General features: G+C 44.9%; 1 protein-coding gene across 10 annotated transcripts in view; it reads left to right on the top strand.

The window, feature by feature from the left end:
* Positions 1–21,562, top strand: part of ITGAL (integrin subunit alpha L) — a 46,271-nt gene that overhangs the window by 9,470 nt on the left and 15,239 nt on the right. For 4 of the 10 annotated variants that reach the window (XM_073215312.1, XM_073215311.1, XM_073215314.1 and 1 more), the window contains 18 exons: positions 2,296–2,416; positions 3,530–3,632; positions 4,331–4,425; positions 4,539–4,606; positions 5,887–6,004; positions 6,125–6,255; positions 6,959–7,104; positions 10,768–10,900; positions 11,048–11,198; positions 13,940–14,013; positions 14,092–14,224; positions 16,140–16,291; positions 16,588–16,725; positions 17,186–17,383; positions 17,525–17,655; positions 19,364–19,524; positions 19,625–19,776; positions 21,072–21,161. In XM_073215312.1, the coding sequence (XP_073071413.1) occupies positions 2,362–2,416; positions 3,530–3,632; positions 4,331–4,425; positions 4,539–4,606; positions 5,887–6,004; positions 6,125–6,255; positions 6,959–7,104; positions 10,768–10,900; positions 11,048–11,198; positions 13,940–14,013; positions 14,092–14,224; positions 16,140–16,291; positions 16,588–16,725; positions 17,186–17,383; positions 17,525–17,655; positions 19,364–19,524; positions 19,625–19,776; positions 21,072–21,161 (2,229 nt within the window). In that variant the 5' untranslated portion in view covers positions 2,296–2,361. Of the gene's footprint in view, positions 1–2,295; positions 2,417–2,447; positions 2,735–3,529; positions 3,633–4,330; positions 4,426–4,538; positions 4,607–5,886; positions 6,005–6,124; positions 6,256–6,958; positions 7,105–10,767; positions 10,901–11,047; positions 11,199–13,939; positions 14,014–14,091; positions 14,225–16,139; positions 16,292–16,587; positions 16,726–17,185; positions 17,384–17,524; positions 17,656–19,363; positions 19,525–19,624; positions 19,777–21,071; positions 21,162–21,562 lie in introns of those variants that run through there. The other 6 variants (XR_005061637.2, XM_037019491.2, XM_037019493.2 and 3 more) reach the window with 4 other exon arrangements.

Raw genomic sequence — 21,562 nt, 5'->3', positions numbered from 1 at the left:
AGAGTGAAGGTTTAAGTAAATGAAGATATGTATGTCCAGGTCCAATTTTATTTAACAGAATCATACAACATGTGTTCTTTTGTATCTGGCTTCTTTCATTTAACATAATGTTTATTCTTTTTTATGGCTGAATGATATTCCACTGCATGGACATACCATATTATGTTTATCCTCTCACATCAGTTGATGGACATTTGTGTTGCTTCCAGTTTGGGGCTAATATGAATAATGCTGTTATAAGCATTCATGTGTACATGTTTTCTATTCTTTTGGTCTGTACCTAGGAATTGGTAGGGCATATGGTAATTCTCTATTTAACTTTTTTTAGAAATTGCCAAACTGCTTTCAACAGTTGGCTGCACCATTTTACACCCCTGCTGGTGATATACTAGTGTTCCAGTTTCTTCACATCCTCACCAACTTTTATTTTCTTTCTTTTTTATTTTTGTCATCCTGGTGGCTATGAAGTGATATTTTATTTTAATTTGCATTTCTCTAATGAGTAATGATGTTGAGCATCTTTTCATAGTGACCATTCATATATCATTTTTGGAGAAATGTCTATTCAAAAAGTTGGGTTATTTGTCATTTTATTGTTTAGTTGCAAGAGTTCTTTACACATTCTGGATATAAGTGCCATATCAGATATATGAGCTGCAAATATTTTCTCCCATTTTGTGAGTAGTATTTTTTGTTTTTTAGAATTAAAATGAGTTCATACATATACTGTTCTATAACTTGCTCTTTTTCTTCAACAGTATATCATGGGTATCTTTCAATGACAAGAGAAAGCCACCTCATTTTTTTTCCTTCCTCATTTTTTTTATTAAGGTATTGTTGATATACACTCTTACAAAGGTTTCACAAGAAAAACAATGTGGTTATTACATTCACCCTTATTATCGAGTCCCTCCCCATACCCCATTGCAGTCACTGTCCATCAGTGTAGTAAGATGACACAGAGTCCCTATTTGTCTTCTCTGAGCTACCCTGTATTCCCCATGACCCCATGCACACCATGTTTACCAATCATGATACCCCACAATCCCCTTCTCCCTCCCCACTCACCTTCCCCCACCCCTCCCCTTTGGTAACCACTAGTCCCTTCTTGGAGTCTGTGAGTCTGCTGCTATTTTGTTCCTTCAGTTTGGCTTCGTTGTTATACTCCACAAATGAGGGAAATCATTTGTTATTTGTCTTTCTCTGTCTGACTTATTTCACTGAGCTCCATCCATGTTGTTGCAAATGGTAAGATTTGTTTCTTTCTTATAGCTGAATAATATTCCATTGTGTATATGTACCACCTCTTCTTTATTCATTCAGCTACTGATGGGCACTTAGGTTGCTCCCATATCTTGGCTATTGTAAATAGTGCTGTGATAAACATAGGGGTGCATATGTTTTTTTCAAACCGGGCTCCTGCATTCTTAGGGTAAATTCCTAGGGGTGGAATTCCTGGGTCAAATGGTATCTTTATTTTGAGTTTTTTGAGGAACCTCCATATTGCTTTCCACAATGGTTGAACTGCTTTCCGCAATAGTTTACATTCCCACCAGCAGTGTAGGAGGGCTCGTTCCCCTTTTTCCACATCCTCACCAGCATTTGTTGTTCCTAGTCTTTTCTATGTTGGCCATCCTAACTGGTGTGAGGTGATATCTCATTGTGGTTTTAATTTGCATTTTTCTTATAATTAGCAACATGGAGCATCTTTTCATGTGCCTGTGGGCCATCTGATTTTCTTCTTTGGAAAAGTTTCTGCTCATATCCTCCGCCCATTTTTTAATAGGGTTATTTGCTTTTTGGGTGTTGAGGCCTGTGAGTTCTTTACATATTTTGGATGTTAACCCCTTGTCAAATATGTCATTTACAAATATATTCTCCCATACTGTAGGATGCCTTTTTATTCTGCTGATGGTGTCCTTTGCTGCTTCCTCATTCTTTTTTGTGTCTTCCATTCCATTATGGGTGTACTGTAGTCTGTCTGACCAGTCCTCTGCTAAGCTTTAAAGAATCAAGTTCATGTGTTGGTGAAAGACTATGATGCAGCAGCTCTTGGGCAGGAGAAGCAGTCATCTACTTACTGTGCTTTGTGCTCCTGGATGATGTGAAAATGCAAGCAGGCACAGGAAATGTCTAACCTGCTTATACTTCCTCTCAACCCATGCGGTTTCACAACCCCTATAGGCACAGCCCCCTTTTTACCCCACCCGGTGTCACCATCCTGACGCCTCTGTGAGAAAGTTCCACTGCAGGAGGCCCTGGGGCATTATCATTTCCCTCTTTCACCCTGTCTAGGTTGCCAGCAAATCCCAAGGGCCCTCTGAGACTGAACCTGGGTCAGGCCCCTCCAGCTGTTTAAACATGAACACCTGCATCATCGTAATGAGGCTGCTGCTGTCTGGGCCTTTTCTCTTTGGTAGGCAAGGGAGAAGGGGAGGGGAGGAGACCTGTGTCTGTGCCCGGGGAAAACTGCCTGGCTTTGTGGAACAGCAGTAAATTAGCAGCTGCTCTAGGGGTGGAATTGGCCATAGGTAATGTGGGGCCCAGGAGTCCTGGAGGGAGAAGAGGGAAAAGAAAGTCAGAGTCCAAAGTTTAGGCAAGGCATGGAGGAAAAAAAGGGAGACAAAGGTGGCAATAATGGGAGATGGGAGAGATGACCCTTAAAAAATGCAGATGGTTTATGGTTACCTGGAACTGGACTCTACACATGGTACTACCTCTCCAGGTGTCTTAGGTAAGTCTTTTTCCTTTTCTGGGCCTAAGTCTCTTCATCTGAGAAAATTGCAGGGCTGCCATCTCTGACATCCTTGGATGCTGTGAAATAAGCCTGATGCCTGAATGGAAAGCAGGGCCAGAAAGGACAGTTTGGGGCTTGCGGATGGTGACTAGGCTGCCTGAGGTGCGGGATAGAATGGGGGAATCTGAGCTCCAATGGTTAAGGAAACAACTGGTTCATGGTGGGGTGGCGACTGTGGGAGCCAAGACGAGAGAGGAGGCAGCTGCAGAGGGAGGAATGGGGGATCTTGAAACCCCGAGTCTGTAGGAGGAAGCCTGAGGCTAATTATCTGACTTGTCAGGGCGCCTGGGCCCCAGGCCCAAGGGAGAAGAGAAGTGGGTGTGTGGGGAGATGCACCCTGCCTTGGGGCATCCCCATCGCTGAGGGGGCCTCTTTGGTCTGCTCCTCTCTCACGGACCTCCGCCTTCCAGGCCACCCTTTGCTGAAAGGCCAAACGGGAAGTTGTGCCCTTCAGGCCCTGGCGCTGCCAGAGTTCTGGGTAGCAGGGAGTAGCTGCTCCAGATTTCCTGGGAGCTGGGTCCTCAAGGGGGAAGTCCAAACGGGCAGGCTCCAGCTCCGCCTTGGGTGGGGGCGGCCTGGGGAGGAAGGAGCCGGGGCTTTGGGATGGGCCGCCCGCGGGAGGCTTGCGGTTGGGAGGATGCCCCCACGGCAGCAGCCAATCAGTTCTTGCGGCCCTGGGAGCACCTGCGGGGGTCCCTGGCCGGAAGTGGCTGAACACCTTGTCTCCCTCAGCCCTGGCCTCGAGCTACAACCTGGAAGTACGGCATGTGCAAAACTTCTCCTTCCCACAAGCCGGGAGGCATTTCGGGTATCGTGTCCTGCAGGTGGGAGACAGGTAAGCTGCTGCCCCAAGCCCTCCCTGCCCTTCAGAGCCAGCCCACGCGTGGGCGGACGGACGCCAGTCACGCAGTCACGTGGTTGGCCGGGCTGTGATATGGACAGGTGGTGAGGGCCTCCCCGTCTGGAGGAGTCTGTGGTGGGAGTTCTTGGAAACCGGAGCGAGGTCACCTGATAGTAGGATGAGGACAAGCCATTGCCAAAGTGCCACCGAAGTGCCTAACAGAAGGGAGAATGTATCAGCCCCCCGAAAGGCTTTACAAACACCTCCTTGATTCTGACTCTCTCCCTGACTAGACAGCGAGCTCCTTAAAGGCAGGGATTTTGTTCTTCTCTTTTAGCCCCTCATCCCTATAACATATCCCAGCCTATTATATAGTCGGTATGCTGTAAATGACATCTGAATTGATGACTGATTGAATGAACTCATAATGTGACATTCTGGAAGATCATTCTCTGGACTTTGGTTTTTCTATACTATAAATGGAAAAGATCCTTAACTTTGTAGAATTCTGGCATATTGACTTATTTATCTGGGATTCAATAAGGAAGAGGTAGGGGCTCAGGAGCCTCCCTGAAGGGAAGTGGCTGCATTACTTTGAGATACCTTGTGGAGGGTCTGAGTCCCCTTAATGGGTGGAAGTGGGAGGGTAAAGACCTGGGCAACTCCATCTCACAGGCAAGATTTCTCATCAGGGTTGTTGTGGGAGCTCCAGGTGAGGGGAACAGCTCAGGAAACCTCTATCAGTGCCAGCCAGGCACTGGACACTGCTCACCAGTCAGCCTGAGTGGTGAGTAAACTGGTGAGGGAGCTGGGAGGAATGGTGTCTCAGAGAACCTGAGGCCAGCCCCACCACACCTGGATCACCTTAGTTCCTCCAGACCTATCTTCTGGTGCCTACAGGTTCTAACTATACCTCCAAGTACTTAGGAATGACCTTGGCGATGGACCCCACAAGTGGAAGACTTTTGGTAAGGATTTTGTACAGTGTGATATCAGAGCCTGTGAAGTTTGATGTTAGGAAAGAAAGACTGAAAAGAAGGAAAAAATGGATTAAAGATTCTACAGAAGATTAAAGGCATCGTAGAGATTCAGATTCAATAAGTGTTGGTTGAGAACCACAACTACGAGGCAGCTATTTTTTTTTTTTTGAGGCAGCTATTTTTGAGGGCTAACTTACCTCAGGTTTTTTCCAAATATGAAATATCTATGATGATTGATATTCAAGATGATTTTTGGTGGCATAAAATATTTTAAAATTATTTAATAGCTTCTTAGAAAAAATATACAATAAGCACATCAAATTCAAAACTTCTTGGATTGCATTGCTTAGGATGGGGCTAAGTTTTTTTTTTAAGTAAATTTAAAGTAAATAAAATATTAAGTAATAAAATATATATATATATTAAGTAGTAACACTATGGATGATATGCCCATATGGCAGGAATTATGAAATGGCCCACAAACACCTAAATTTGGGGAAACAATGCTTTGTGTCTTTTAACCGTCATGACACTCAGGTAAGACAGGAATTAGTATACCCATTTACACAGAGGAGCAGGACCAAAGGAGTTAAGAAACTTGGCCAAGGTCACATGGTTTTAAAGAGGTAGAGACAGGATTTTAATCAAACTCTCATTTAAATTTAAATAAAATTACAAGCAATTGCTCTTTACAATTCATCCCAACAGCATCTTTCTGATGTAGGTGTATGAGCGAGAGAAGGGCAACTGAGTGAAATATTACTGGAGCTTGTTTACTTAGCTGCTATTACATGCCAGGCATTGTGCTAGGTTCTAATGGGAGCAGAATGAGATACATAGATGACCATGACATGAGACCTGACTTTCAAGAAGTTACTTTCTGGCAGGAAAGATAGTCATAAATTAGAGAAATAGTGCTGTATATTTTAGGAATAGTGAGTAATTAGATTTGTGATTGGGAATGGGAAGGGTGGGTCTGCACACATAGGGTAGTGCCTGACTATAAACAAAAAGAATGCCAAGCTAAGGAGTTTAGACTTTGTCCTATGAGCATTGAGCATCCATAGGCATATAGCATTGGTAGTAGGAGTGGAGAGATCTATATAAGAGACCCAGAGGCCAAATTACTTTGCCTTGATAACCAGCTGGATGCAGCCAGTGAAGTCTGGGACAATGACTGTAGAGGTTCTTGTTCTTTGCTGGTGATACCCAAAAGACATGCAGCAAGAAGCAGCCCCAAACTTTTTTTTAACCTTTGCTTCCTCCAGGCCTGTGACCCTGGGCTGTCTCGGACATGTGACCAGAATATCTATCTAAGTGGACTGTGTTACCTCTTCCACCAGAATTTGAAGGGTCCTGTGCATCAGGGGTACCCTGGTTATCAGGGTAAGGAACTGGGGAGCCAGTAAAAATACTTCCAAGTGGCTGCCCATACATGGGAACCAGCATGGGCAGGCCAACCACTGGAGACACTTCACCAAGTCCCTTTGTGTCTGGCCTCTATAGAATGTATAAAGGGCAACGTAGACTTGGTATTTCTGTTTGATGGCTCAATGAGCTTGCAGAAAGATGAATTTCAGAAAATTGTGGACTTCATGAAGGATGTGATGAGAAAACTGAGCAACTCTTCCTACCAGGTAAATACATTAGGATTCCAGATTGTAGACAACAGATGCCCACTTGAGCTGGCTTAAGACGTAAAAGGAAAATTTAGTATGAGGTGTCTCCAAAACCTAAGTGCAGGGCTGCAACTGGAAGGGACAAGAACCAGGAAGTAGAAAGTTTCTAGGATCCTCTCTGGTTCTTACTTCTGTTTCTTTTGGCTTTTGCTTCCCTCTTCTCTTTCTCTTTCTCTGTAGACTGGCTCCCTCAGCTCCTTGAATCACATGGGCCTGTGGAAAGCTCCTAAGGTCACGTGTTAAAGTTTCAGGAGGGGTTTTTTTAGTCTTCCTCTCAACTAGCCCCTCTTTCTTCAAATTCCAAATTCTCAGAGAAGAGATCTTGACTGGCTTAGCATCAGTGAAATGGCCATCATTGGCCCAGCCAGCTATATCCACTTTAGCAGGGTCACTCAGCAGAAATGTGGCTACTGGGAATGATTCTGATTGGTGAAATAGGCAGACCCAGAGAACAGGAACTCAGAAGAAGCACTACGTAAGGGAGCAGAGTTTTATTTAATTTTATTTCTGTATTTGTTTATATATTGCCTCACTTTTAGAAGAGTGATGTGAGGCAGGTATATGGAGTTGGGTTGCCCAGCTCTTGATAAGAAGGAGAGACTGGAGTAGACAAGTGGGAAAGGACATGTAATGACATTTCATTTCTTTCTTGTTTTTTTAGTTTGCTGCTGTTCAGTTTTCCACAGCCTACAAAACAGAATTTAATTTCCTGGATTATGTTAAGATGAAGGACCCTGATATTCTGCTGGCCAATGTAAACCACATGCTCCTGTTGACCAATACCTTTGGTGCTATCAACTATGTTGCGTGAGTTCCCTGTTATAAGGGAGAACTCCCCTCATTTGTTCTGTATGCCCCAACTTCTTCAAGTTGCAAGGTGTAGGAACTCAACAGGTGGGTTCAGCAAGGGGTAATTAATGAAAGAATTCAACTGGAGTTGTTTGAGTCCAGGTCCTTTTGATTGTAAGTAACAGAAATCTAGTTTATGCTACTAAATCCCAAAGGGAAATTCTTGAGAGATGCAGGTTTATCTCATGAACCTTTGGGACAGGGAGTATTTTGCCAGGCCTCATGAAGGACTAGAACCAGGACTTGGGACTTGGAAAGTGATTGTGAACCAGGCAGACACAGTAGAGTCATAGCTTAGAGGATGATCAGCTTTTGAAGTCAGGGTATGAACAAAAATCTCAAATAGTCAAAATCATCCTTGATGAATTCCTTGAATTGTCATAAAATTCAATGTATTCAAGTCCTATATTGGAAATTAGCATATCCTGACTTCCTAAATCTGCTACAGAAATATTTTCCCCCAGAGTTGAATCAGATTCCTGCATTTAAATTGAAGCCTAGATGAACATAGCTGGATTTTGTTGAAGGGCCATATTGTATATTTTTAAAATACCTGTCCTTAAACATTAGAGTGGCCATGGAAACTGATACCCATTTGTGGAATAAGAGATTTACATCTCACATCTCATGCTCCCCCTGGACATACACTCAAATCAAGTGAAAAACCAGGAAGGACCTCCTGTACTATTTTCTCATTTTAATTTATTTGCCAAGCCTTAAAAATCGAATTTGCATTAGTTAAACATGGATGTGAGGCATCTTCTCAAGACTCTGACTGTTTTCAGCTCTTTTCTCCTGGGGTTCATTTGATCTGTCATGTCCACTTCATTCTTCTCTCTCTTTAGACATCTTTGATGGTCAAGGCATGGCCACTGGAAACATGGCAGCCTCAGTTCCTCAATTCAGATGAGCAACCTGAATTCCAGCTTACAGTAGAGAAAATCTGATTGGCTAAGCCTGGGTTAGGTGTCCATGGGGCCACCCAGCTATAGCCTGAGTCTACTTTTATGGCATAGAGTCATATGGCACAAGCATGGATTCTGGAGTCCCACCTCTGTGGGAAGGGGGCAGTTCTTAGAGAAAGGGGTTACCATAGGATGGGAAGATACCCCAAAAAGTGTCAACTGTGGGAGCAGAAAAGAGTGGTCAGAGACATGTTTTTCATAAATACTTCTTGACCATCCAGCAATGGCCATCCAGGCAGTGTGGTAGGGCAGGTGTGGACAATTTTTTTCTGTGAATGGCCAGATAGTAAATATTTGAGGCTTTTCAGGCCTCATTTGTATCTGTTGGATATTCTTCTCCTGTTTTTGCAACTCTTTAAAAACAAAATACAAAAAACATCTTTTAGCTCATGGACCATACAAACACAAGCTGCAGGCTTGCTTTGTTCTACAGGCTGTTGTTTGCCATGTTCTAGGTGCTGGGAACATAGCAGTAAGTGAAACAAAGAACCTCTGCTTTCCTGGAGCTTAACATTCTAGTAAGGATGAGAAATGCAAAAAATATGACAAATAAGTAAACTAGATAATATAGTAGAAAATGTAAGTTTTATAAGAAATAAAATAAGGCAATATTTGATACAAAGAACAGGGAAGGTTACATTTGAGCACAGACTTGTCAGAGGTGAGGAAGCAAGCTGTTTGGGGAAGACCATTCCAGGCAGAGGGAACAGCAAAGACCCTGAGATGAGAACATTCTTGGAATATTCAAAGAACCAGGACATTAGTGTGACTGAAAAGAAGTGAGAGGTAAAAGCAGTAGGGGATGAAGTCAGAGGGATCATGGGAGTCCAGATGAGTCAGAGACTCCAAGACCATAGCAAGGGCTTTGACTTTTCCTCTGAGGAAGATGATAAGTCATTGGCAGTTTTGAGCAAAGGAGTGGTAATCTGATTTTTGTTTTTAAAAGGATCCCTCTGGCTGCAGAGTTGATATTAGACTGTGGAGGGGGCAAGGGTGGGAGCAGGAAGCCAGTTAGAAGGCTACCAGAAAATCCAGGTGAGAGATGATGATGGGTTAAACCTGCGTGGAAATCCACGAACAGAACCCATGAGAGGCCATGTCAGTGTGGGTGGAAGCTGAGGAAACATTTTGTCTCCAAGGGAGAACTAGAGGTCTTGACAGCAGGTGTTTTTGGCCCTGCCGAGCACAGCTTCTCTCTCTTTGGCAACTTCCACGTAGCTTTCCCACCTTCCTCTCTGTGTCTCTCCTCCACCTCCTGCTGTGGCGTTTCCCTGAAACTTTTGGCTTCTGCTTCCAAAGCAGGTCAAGTCATAAGTCAGGTGTTGTGAGTTGGCTGCTCTTACATTAACCATCCATATCTGGTTAGCTGTGGGGTGGGGAGGGAAGGATTGGATTGTTCAAATTGAGCTCCTTCCCAGCAAAAGCTCTGGGCAGCCTATCTTGCTTCAGAAGAAATCTGTGGACGGGACAGGAATTTGGGGCCTTTGCCTGTCCCATTTTCAGTCCTCCTTTCTTTTCTTTTTTTTTTTTTTTGATTGAAGTATCACCGTTATACAATCTTATGAAGGTTTCACATGAATAACATTATGGTTTCAACATTCAACCATATTGTCAAGTCCTCATACCCCCATTGTAGTCACTGTTCATCAGCGTAGTAAGATGCCACAGAGTCACTACTTGTCTTCTCCCGTGACCTACCTGTATTGTGTGTGCTAATTATAGTGTCCCTTAATCCCCTTCACCCTCCCTTCCCACCCACCCTCCAAACGCTTCCCTTTGGTAACCAGTAGTCCCTTCTTGGAGTCTGTGAGTCTGCTGCTGTTTTGTTCCTTCTGTTTTGCTTTGTTGTTATATTCCACAAATGAGGGAAGTCATTTGTCTGTCTCTGCCTGACTTATTTCACCAGCGTAATACCCTCTAGCTCCATACATGCTGTTGCAAATGGTAGGATTTGTTTTCTTTTTATGGCTGAATACTATTCCACTGTGTATATGTACCACATCTTCTTTATCCATTCATCTTATGGACACTTAAGTTCTCCTTTCTTTTATGTCACATGAAGTGAGCACCTACTCTCTGTCAGGAGCCAGAGATACAGCAGAAAATCAAACATGGTTCTTTCCTTGAGGATAAGACTCATGGTTTGGTGGAAGACTGACATGGAAACAAGTCATTTGAATTACCTAGGAGACTTGCTGTAGTTGAGATCTGGAGGCAGCCTGGAGCTGGCAGGGGAGGCCGAGGAGGTGCTGTATGAGCTGCTCTGGAAGAGTGACTTTCCAATTTTCTCCAGTTGTGGGACCCATTTTCCCCACTGAAATCATACCTAGATCAACAGCATATCTAACTGGTGAAAGGGTAGCTGTCATATGGTTGGACAGTAAAAATCCCGAGTCTTCCATCCAAATCTTCTCCCTCACTGCCCATGGTCTCTAGGACAACCTCCTGGCTACCCAGACTCAGATGAAGATCACCAATCTGGAAGAGAGATGTGGCAGTGAGGGCTAGCTAGGTAGGAGGTTCAGAAGGCTGGGGACTATGAGACAGGCCTTTGCATAATCAGCAGGGCACTGACTTAATAAGCAGGGTGAGGGTGTGGGGGAGACCTCAGAATATCTGTGGGGGAGTCTCTTAATCTCCTCCTTCCTAAACACAGGACAGAGGTGTTCCGGCAAGACCGGGGGGCCCGGCCAGATGCCACCCAAGTGCTTATCATCATCACTGATGGGGAAGCCACTGACAGTGGCAACATTGAGGCGGCCAAGGATATCATCCGCTACATCATTGGGGTATGAGCCCCTGGCTCCTTCTTGTGTCCCATTTTCCCTCTCGTATTTCTGAGTCCTATGCCTGTTTCTTCTTGGGGCCAAGGTCTTGTGAAAATAATAGGAAATTGATCTGTGATCTTGGGGAGTCAGCTCTTCACTCCCTTACAGATTGGAAAGCATTTTAAGACCAAGGAAAATCAGGAGACACTCCACAAATTTGCCTCAAAACCCACGAAGGAGTTTGTAAAGATTTTGGATACTTTTGAGAAGCTTAAAGATCTATTCACTGAGCTGCAAAAGAAGATCTATGCCATTGAGGGTGAGTGGCAGACACTGGGAAAGGGAGTTCGGGAGGTTGTATACAGATGCTCATCTGTGACATTAGATTAGAGACACACTGAATGATGGTAATGAGCACTTTCAGAGGATCTGACCCTGTGCTAAGAGCTCTCCTGAAAGAAGACCTCGGGTAGGAATTTAGGGGAGGGTGACCTAGGAGCAGCAGTCTCTACTTCGCTCTGAAATTCCACCCTCCTCTTGAAGCTCAGCTTGATCCAGGTTGGAGCCCAGAACTTGCTATAATACATATCTTGCTAATGTTAACTGAGCCCTGTGGAATTATTATAATTCCCTCCCTCCCATTACTCAGCTTCTTCATTTTTACTGATCCTCAAATTACTTAAGATGGGCAAGCAGGCAGGGGGCTGAGTGCAAGGAGCCCACAGGCCTTCTTCCTTGGTCCACAATAAAAGAAGATTTAGTTTGTAGTTTTGTCAGATGGAAGACTGGCTGTGGGAGAGTATTTCCCCAGGAAGCCTGCTGAAATGTACATGAGTTCCTATGGGGAGGCCCCTTTGCTAGGAAAGCCTTGGTATTCAGTTGAAGAAGAGAAGTGGTTTATAATGGGACCAGGAAGACCTGCTTAAGAATCCACACTGCCTGTGCTATGTGGCCGCAGCCAGGTCACTTTTTCTCTCTGACGCTGATTATTCTCTGATAAATGGGGATAATAATACCAATCTCACAGAGTTGTAAGATTTAACTATTGTGTTAGTTTTCTAGGACCACTATAACAAAATACCAAATGCTAGGTGTCTTAAAGCAACAGCAGTGTATTATCTTGTACTTCTGGATGCAGGAAGTCAGAAATTAAGGATTCAGCAGGGCCATATTCCCTCTGATGGTTTTAGGAGAAAACCCTTCCTTGTCTCTTCTAATTGCTGATGTTTCCCCGCAATCCCTGGCATTCCTTGACTTGTAACCACATCACTCTAGTCATCTGGCATCTTCTCCCTATCTTCATGTCTTCGTCTGTGTCCAAATGAAGTCCTTTCTATAAGGACACCTGTCATATTGTAGCAGGGCCCACTCTAATGACCTCATTTTAATGTGATTTCCTCTGTAAAGGCTCTATTGCAAATAAGGTCACATACTGAAGCACTAGGGGTTAGGATTTCAACCAGTCTTTTTTACCGACACAATTCAAGCCCTAACAACTGCTTAGCAAAGTGCTTGGAACCTTGTAGGCTCTCTGTAATTGTAACTCTTATTATCTCTAGCCTTGGTCCTCTATCCTGCCCTGCCCTGCCCTTACTCATCCTTCAGATCAACACTTCCTCTGATAAGTTCTTTCTGATCCCCAAGTCTGGGTTAAGTGCTTTCTCCTGTGTGCTTTTGTAGCTGCTGTATGTTCCCTATCACAGCTCCAGACACTGTATTATCATCGTCTATTTGCTGTGTCTTCCACACTAAACTGGGAAGTGTGTCATGGTAAGCATTGTGTCTGCCTTTTCACCAATGTACCCTGGCACCAAATATTTAGTTACTCTAAATATTTATTCAGCAAATGAACAAATCTTAATGATTGCTCTGCTTCTTGAGGGCTTACAGTTAACAGGCACTTTATCTGTATTATTTAATTCATCCCTCTCAGCATTCTTGCAAGGTTGGTGGTATTATCTTCATTTTATTAATTCATGTTTGCAACAGCCATATAGCAGGCACAATGAATAAGACACCCAGGGATATTGCTAATGTGGAGCTCCTATTCAGACTGGATAAAGAAAGACAATAAACAAGTAACAAACAGAATAATGGCAGATTGTGATAAGTGCTATAAAGAAAATGAAAAAAGTGATGAGACAGATTTAATGGCAGGAAGTCACTTTAGCAGGCTTTTCAAGGAAGACCTTTCTGAGCTGCCTTTTTCAAAATGAGATAAAATTCACTCTGAAACGACTTCGAGCTAAAACATGAAAGATGAGAATCAAACAGACATATGTGAAATGGTGGGCAGAGAGAAGAGCCATGCCAGTGCCCAGGGAAGGCTGGGCACACTGGAAGAAAGGCTAGTGTGACAGGGTGTGGTGAGTGAAGGAGAGAAGTCTAGAACGGTGGGCAGGGATCTTCCAGCCCTTTGTAAGAACTTCAAATTTTAGTCTTAAAAGCAATAAGAAGCAATGAAGGGTTTTTAAGAAAGAGAAAGATGCAGTCTGACATACATTTTTAAGAAGCCTACTCTAGCGTGCTCTGTGGAAAAAGGCATAGAAAGAGGAAGAACAGAGTCAGAGAGGCCAAATTAGTGACTTACTACATTACTTGGTCAAGAGAGGAGATGGCTCAGACTAGTGCAGTAGCAGTACAGACTATTCCAAGAAAGGGCAGATACACCTTCATGGTAGCACCATCATGATTCAGTGATGTGGTAGAGGTAGAACAGGGAAAAGGGGAGAATCCAGATTGACTCCTGGGTTTTGAGTATAATTCACTCAGTGGGTGGGGGTGCCTTTCACTGAAGTAGGGACACCTGAGAAGGAACAGAAATCCAGTACTGCATCTTAGAAATGCTGAGCTAGAGCAACTGGATATCCACACCTGGAGCTTACAGGGTTTACATGAGACTCATGTAAGTTACTCACTTCCCAGACATGACACTAGAGTTCATGCTCTCTCCACCTGGCCTAAGGTAAAGGCTGGGCTTCTCTCTCAGTCCTTTCTTGAGTGTCACTGTTTGTACTGCTCCTTGGGTCTCAGCCCATTCTCCTCTGCCATGTCCCTCAGGCACAAGCAAACAGGACCTGATGTCCTTCAACATGGAGCTGTCCTCCAGTGGGATCAGTGCTGACCTCAGCAGGGTGAGTAGCAGCCTGAAGCAACGGGCCAAGGGATGTAGTACGAATAACGCTGATCCTGCCCTTTTCATCCCTGGGCAGGGCCACAGTGTCGTGGGGGCGGTTGGAGCCAAGGACTGGGCTGGGGGCTTTCTAGACCTGAAGGCAGACCTGCAGGATGATAGATTTATTGGGAATGAACCACTGACACTGGAAGCGAGAGCTGGATATTTGGGTGAGTACTCCTCTTTTTGCTGGGCTCCTGTGGTTTTAGGGGCCAGAGAGTCACTCAGACTGACTTTCAAAATAATAATGAAAATAATCAAGCAACTCACATGAACAAACCCAGTTTAACTATGACTATCACATTCTTAATTTTCCCTTTAATAACCCCTCGCCTGTATATTAATCACATTGTTATTTTCCATATTTTATGATGCTCTGGCATCTTGAAGCCTTGCTAATCCTAGAGAGACTGCCACTCTCAGTGCCAGTTAAGTCCTACAGATGGTAAACAACATGCCTGTTAGCAGACCTCCCACATACCAACCAGCCAATACAGAGCCCATCTCCCCAACCACTTCCTTTATCTAACTCACACACCAACCCAATATTCCCGCTGACCTAAATCACCCCAGGGCTGGGTACTAGACAACTGAAGATTGCCCCTGTAGCCCAGAGCCTGCCAACATCATTCAGAGTGCCCAATCCTCAACTTGCTCAAGCTAGCCTACCCTGCTTCACTCATTCCTTCCCACCAAAACCACATAAGGGCTCCGAGCCATTCTCTCCCCTCCTCCTGTTCCTTCCTCACTGACCCTGGTGCTTCCCCCTTGTGACCCTGCCTGGCCTCTACCTTAGCCGGGCTCTGAGTACTACACTTCTTTCAATGGTGGTGACCTGTCTGTGTTCACTCAGTCGTACCTATAAATTAAATTCTGGGTATTTTAGAACAACCTGCTTCATCAGTGGGGATAAACAACTTCTCTTTGAGGCTTCCTCCTCTTGGATTATCCAGCAACTCCATAGTTGACTCAGTCTCAATAGTTCTTCAGATGCCAAGCACAGAAGACATAAGTCTGGCAAATCCACAGTTGCTATTGCTTCTCTGCCTCATTGTATCATGGTTGCAGTCTTGTCCTGCACAGCTCTGTGGATGCAGGCACCCAAGGCCATGCCAGCCTCAGGCTGCAGAGGGCCCTTACCCTTGTGCTCAAAGGTTACAGCTCTTCCAATTCACATTTATGGTGGAGTCAGCCAAGGCACAAACTGATCCCAGGATCCTGGGATAAGACTACGCCCAGGTTCTACTTCTCATAGATCTAGAACCACCACCCTGCACCCTGCCTCAGCCATGACCCACCTCCTAAAGGTGGCCTACTCCTTTATTAAACTCGCAGAACACAAAGATCTTACTAAATACTTTCCTCCAGTAAATTAACACCATTCACCTTGCCTCTACCCTTCTAAGGGAGACTGCCTTCAGTGATTTTTTTTTTAATCTTCTTTTGATGTTCTTTACTGGGTATTATGTGTCATGCAGTGTTCTAAGTCTATGACGTATATTAACATTTTATCTTATTTAATCTCATTTTATCCTCACAGCAACCCTGTGAGTAGGTATTTTTATTATTTCTATTTTACAGATGAAGAAACTGAGCCCAGGAGAGTTTAAATAACTGGCTCAGGGTCACAAAACTAGTAGGTGGAGCCCAGGTGGCCCAGGCCTGAAGTTTGGGCTGTCAACCTCATTAATGCTGCTACAGTACTGTCTTTAAGGTGGTCGTCTCTTCTCCAGTATGCTGCAAAAGAGCCAGCAACACTGCTCACTAAAGAGGAAGAAATAGTGGCCAAGTTTAATCTCATTTGGCATCCACTCCATGATACACACACATATATATACACACACAGCATGTGACTGCTTTTTGCTAGGCATGTGTGTTGTCTACAGCTTGAGAAATGCAGCCTTAGACCAAGATGGCCAGATGTGTCCTGCTTGGAGCACATGGCCGCCCTTCTCAGATTTTTCTAGCTGTTTCAGTGCGTCTTTGTTACTGTTACAGTTTCTCAGGGCCTCTGCCCCCTTTGTCCCTAGGTTTACGTTCTTCCAGCCACCACTTCATATCTAACTCTTAACTCCACCACCCCAGGTTACACAGTGACCTGGCTGCCCTCCCATGGGTCCATTTTGCTGCTGGCAGCTGGAGCCCCCCGATACCAGCATGTGGGGCAGGTGCTGCTGTTCCAAGAGCCAAACCACAGAGGGCACTGGAGCCTGGTCCAGAAAATAAAGGGGTCCCAGGTGAGCATGACCCCAGGGACATGGGTGGCTCCAGGGCTGATGTGACACTAGTTATGACCCCTGCTGGCATCTGCTGTGTGGCAGACCCCATGCCAAGCACTGCCACATTTGTTCCTCACAAAGCCCTCTGATGTAGCTTTGTCATCTCCATGTGCCAGTTTAAGAAGCTGAACCTCAGAGAGCACAATTTGTCCCTAAACCCTCATTTGAGGGATTGGAGTGAGGTGGGTGTGGTGCAGCTGAGTGGTGCAGCCCTGATCACAGGCTCTGCCTCAAATGTCTTTGTCTTCCTGCAGATTGGCTCTTATTTTGGTGGTGAGCTGTGTAGCATTGACGTGGACCAAGATGGGGAGACAGTGCTGCTGCTGATTGGAGCCCCTCTGTTCTATGGGGAGCAGAGAGGAGGCCGGGTGTTTATCTACCAGAGAAAACAGGTGGGGACCAGGACGTTGAGCTTAGGGGAGGGGCTGAGAGAAACAGCTTCCTGGGCTTCCTTAGGTCCCAATTATTCTGAAAGCCTTTCCATGTCTGATCATATGTTAATCAGACCTTTAGAGTGACTGACAAACAATAGTTAATACTCAGACGCAGATTGTGTGCAAGGCCCAGTGCCAACGCTTTTTTATAGATGAGACCTTATTTGAGTATCACATGCATCTTCTCAGATACTGTGAGCTTTTTCTTTACAAATGGAGCTCTGTAAAAGCCTCACAGTCCCACTGAGAGCAAGAGGTGGAGCTGGGCCCTGAGCCCAGGTTAGTCGGATGGCACCATCCCAATGCTGTGAGGAACTGCAAGCAGACCTTTCTTCAGCATTGTTCACATACACAGGGCCACACCCTGTGAAAACTCGCTGAGTGACTGAGGTGGGACCTTCACCTTGCTCCTTCCCAGCTGGGGTTTGAAGTGGTCTCAGAACTGCAGGGGGATCCTGGCTACCCGCTTGGGAGATTTGGAGCAGCTATCACTGCCCTGGCTGACATCAATGGGGATAGGCTGATGGATGTGGCTGTGGGAGCCCCTCTGGAGGAGCAGGGGGCTGTGTACATCTTCAATGGGCAGCATGGTGGTCTGAGCTCCCGGCCAAGTCAGGTGAGGCTCCCTCGCTGTCAATCAAAACCCATTCCCAGGCACCCAGAAGCCTGTAAGTCCAGACCCCACTCCCCAGCCTAACTCTTCCTGCCCCTCAGCCTGTCTTCTCCTGAGCTTAGAATGAATTTCTCTTTGTCTCAGAGGATAGAAGGGACCCAGATGTTCTCAGGAATTCAATGGTTTGGACGCTCCATCCACGGGGTGAAGGACCTCGGAGGGGATGGCCTGGCAGATGTGGCTGTAGGGGCTCAGGGTCAGGTGATTGTACTGAGGTAAGACAGGACTCCTGGGTCCCACCTAATAATTTCCTTTCTCATCCTTTTAACAATTACTATGTAGCAGTCATGTTGTTAATGTTCATAGGCATTAGCTCCTTTGGTCTTTCCCCCAACCCTGTGAGATAGGTTATCTTTTTATACAGGTGTTGTGCCTGACTCCAGTTCAAATAATTTCTGTTCAGTGGCAGATTGGATTTAAACACAGTCCAATATGACATCAAAACCTCCTAGAGAAGCAACAGCATGGATTTAGAACCTGGTGACTTGAATTCAAGTCAGAGCTCTCCCGTTTACTTCTTGGGTAAACTTACACTGTTCACATAGCTCCTGAGGACATCAGTGTCCTCATCTTTGAAATGGTAATGACCTTTCCTGCCTTACCCGTTTATTAAAGTTATTGGAAGCAACACCATAGGGTAAATAGGTATTTACAGAGCATCTACTCTGTCTTAAATACTGAACCAGGTGTTGGTACAGAGTGTATGCATGGGGAAACACATAATAAAAAATCAAACAAATAAATCGGTGATTTATTGTGATGAGTGCTATGAGGGAAACGAACAGGGCACCGTGAGAGGGAAGAGCAGGGGAGACCTACTGTAGGTTGGATGGCCAAGAAACACCTCTGAGGAGGTGATATTTGAGCTGGGACTTGAAAGATGAGCAAGAGGCAGGCTTGCAGAAATCTGGAGTAAGAGCTTTCTGTGTATCCCCCCTCCCCCCTCCCTCCCTCCCTCCCTCCCTCCCTTCTTTCCTTCCTTCCTTTCTTCCTTCCTTCCTTCCTTCCTTCCTCTCTATTAAAGTGTTTGATACACACTCTTATGAAGGTTTCACATGGAAAACAATGTGGTTACTACATTCACCCATATGCCCTATTGCAGTCGCTGTCCATCAGTGTAGTAAGATGACACAGAGTCACTACTTGCCTTCTCTGTGCTCCGCTGTCTTCCCCATGATCCCCCCCACACCATGTGCACTTATCATATGCCCCACAATCCCCTTCTCCCTCCCTCCCCACCCTTCCTTCCCCACCCCTCCCCTTTGGTAACCCCGGTCCCTTCTTGGAGTCTGTGAGTCTGTTGCTGTTTTTGTTCCTTCAGTTTTGCTTTGTTGTTATACTCCACAAATTAGGGAAATCATTTGGTATTCATCTTTCTCAGATAGAGATAATTTTAATGTTAATAAAATATATAATCTTGTCACAATATATTGTTCCTAATGATAATAAACCATGCATTTACTATTAAAAAAAAAAGAGCTTCCTGTGTAGAAATCCCAGGTTGTGCTGAGGCCAAAAAAGAGGCAAAAGTTTGACGTAGCTGGAACACAATCAGCAAGGGAGACAATGGTTAGAGATAAGACTGGAGAGGCAGACAGGCAGTGTGGTGTGGAGAGTAAAAGGTTTGGACTTTGTTGGTAAGCTTGTGTGGCAAGAGTGGAAGGTTATAGGCATGGAGGTAGCTCAATATAATTTCTCTTTTTAAAAGCTCACTCTTCTATATGGAAAATGGGTCAGAAGCCCACTAGAATGGATGGGCGCCCTAATAAATTATCATCCCTACCATTGTAGTGAGGAGATGGTGACATTGAGGCCTGCTTTAGGGAACGAGAGTCCTCTGGACTCTGGTAGATCGAGTCCCAGGTCTGACTGGTGATTGCCACTGAGACCAAGGGAGAGAGCTGGTGGTTTTCTGCCCTGCAGTTCCCGGCCTGTGGTAGATGTCATCACTCTGATGTCCTTCTCCCCGGCCGAGATCCCAGTGCATGAAGTGGAGTGCTCCTATTCAGCAAGTAACAAGAGGAAGGAAGGGGTTAACATCACAGTCTGCTTCCAGATCAAGCCTCTCACTCCCCAGTTCCAAGGTCGGTTCTGTCCTGCTCTCCAGAACAGCTCTCACCCCAGATCCAGGCTTATGGCCCCAGGGTCTGCCACCATTCAACTCCTTCCTTTTCACCTGTCCAGGGAGCCTGGCTGCCAACCTCACTTACACTCTGCAGCTGGATGGCCATCGGACCAGAAGCCGGGGATTGTTCCCAGGAGGGAGACATGAACTCAATGGGAACACAGCTGTCACCCTAGCCAAGTTCTGCCTTGAGTACTGGTTCCATTTCCCGGTAAGGGAGCCAGCAAAGCTGCTCTGGGAAGTGAAGGGAGATGAGCTGACCACAGGGAGAGGCGGGTGCGCTCAGCTCTTTCGTTGTCCAGCTTGGTCATAAGTCACTGTGCTCTCCCTACACTACCCTTTCCTCTACTGTGCGTGGCGGTAAGAATACCTTTAGCATATCTTTTTCTAATCCTTCATCTATGTACATAGACATTTTTAACATGATTATGATTATAAAGGACTTACCATTCTTTTCCTATCCTTTACCATTATATGTTAATGTTGCTGCCCAGCTTACAAAATTATTTTTAATGGCTACAGAATATTCAGTCAGCCAGTATTTGTCAGGTACACATGGCCATTCATTATTAACATCTGTCCCAGAAAAAGGTTTTCTTAATATTAAACCACTGCTAAAATACCCAAATCCAGTTTGCTTGTAAGAGTCTTGTATAAAATAGGATTGAGATGAAATTATTCTGACCTCTTACATAGTTCGTAAGAAATGAGCATATGATTGGTGTGTAAGATTTTGGAAGTTTGTTTTACACTTTCTGTTATGGGAAATTTCAAACATACAACAGTAGAAAAAGTAGCTTAATGAGGCCCGAAATACCCATCACCCAGTTTCAACAGTTATCAACTCACAATCTTGCTTCATTCACAATTCAACTCAGGGGCCCCTGCCTCCTTGACCACTCCCTCCCACACACCCCCTGCAACAACATTACAAGATTTGGAAATTTTAAACATATGTTTACCAGAGAAGAGGCACCATGTCATGATAGAAAGACTTTAGACTTGGGGACTGGACAGATTTGGGGTTACTTCCTAGTTCTAGTCCTTGGGAAACTTTTGTCACATTTTTAGACCTCCTTCCTCATCTCTGATGTGGAGATAATAATGCCTACCTTTTTGGGATGGTAGAAACTTTAGCTGAATATGATTTGAATGCCTACAAAGTGCCAGTGTCAGGTACTGGTAATAACATAAAAGATGAAGACCCACTCCTGGTCTCAAGAAACTAGGGTAGTCTAGTTACTCTAGAATATTCTTGTGTAAATTTTGATAATGGCTGCCTAGAGCAGTTTGGCAGAGATTCAGGGTCTTCCACTGGGACGCGATGGGAAAAGGTGTTGTGGTTGATTAGCGATGTCTGCCATAGAATTGGGGCTGAGAAGCAACTGTGGGCATTATACTCAGTCTCAGACAATTAGCTACTAGAATTTCATCATTTATGGTCAAGGTGTGTGTTTAACCTGGAGATTAAACTCATGACTTAGGTTGTATTCCTATCACCCTCAGGTGTGCATCCAAGACCTCATCTCTCCCATCAGTGTTTCCCTAAATTTCTCTCTCTTGGAGGAAGGAGGGACACCGAGGGACCACAGGATGGTAAGAAGAGATCAGCTGGGGAAATTGATAGGAAATAGGGGAGAACAGAAATTCAGTTTAGCAAGACTGTATTATATAGAAGTCTGGTTTTAAGCAATAGAAACAAAATATGGCTTACTGAAGCACGAAAGGAATTTATGAAAGTTTGTAATAAAAGAAATGTGGAAAAGCAAGATTGGAAAAAAGGGGAGCCAGGGTTGTGCCCCTGGGCGTTCTTGAGGGGATAGTAGATGGGCTCCTCAGGGCACAGCCCCTTCAGTGATTCTTCTCCGAGTCCCTGTTGTGCTTCAGCTTTGGACCTCATTAGGCTCCTAATACTGCTCAAATGCAGATTCCCGGGAGAGGACATCAGAAGGCTAGAACCATCCCTTATTTGTGGAAGGATAGAGTCCATGCTTGGC

This window comes from Manis javanica, chromosome 10 (assembly GCF_040802235.1).
Source record: "Manis javanica isolate MJ-LG chromosome 10, MJ_LKY, whole genome shotgun sequence".
Classification (NCBI taxonomy): Eukaryota; Metazoa; Chordata; class Mammalia; order Pholidota; family Manidae; genus Manis; species Manis javanica.
The sequence above is the reverse complement of the archived record's forward strand: the minus strand, read 5'-3'. Positions and strand labels throughout refer to the sequence as shown.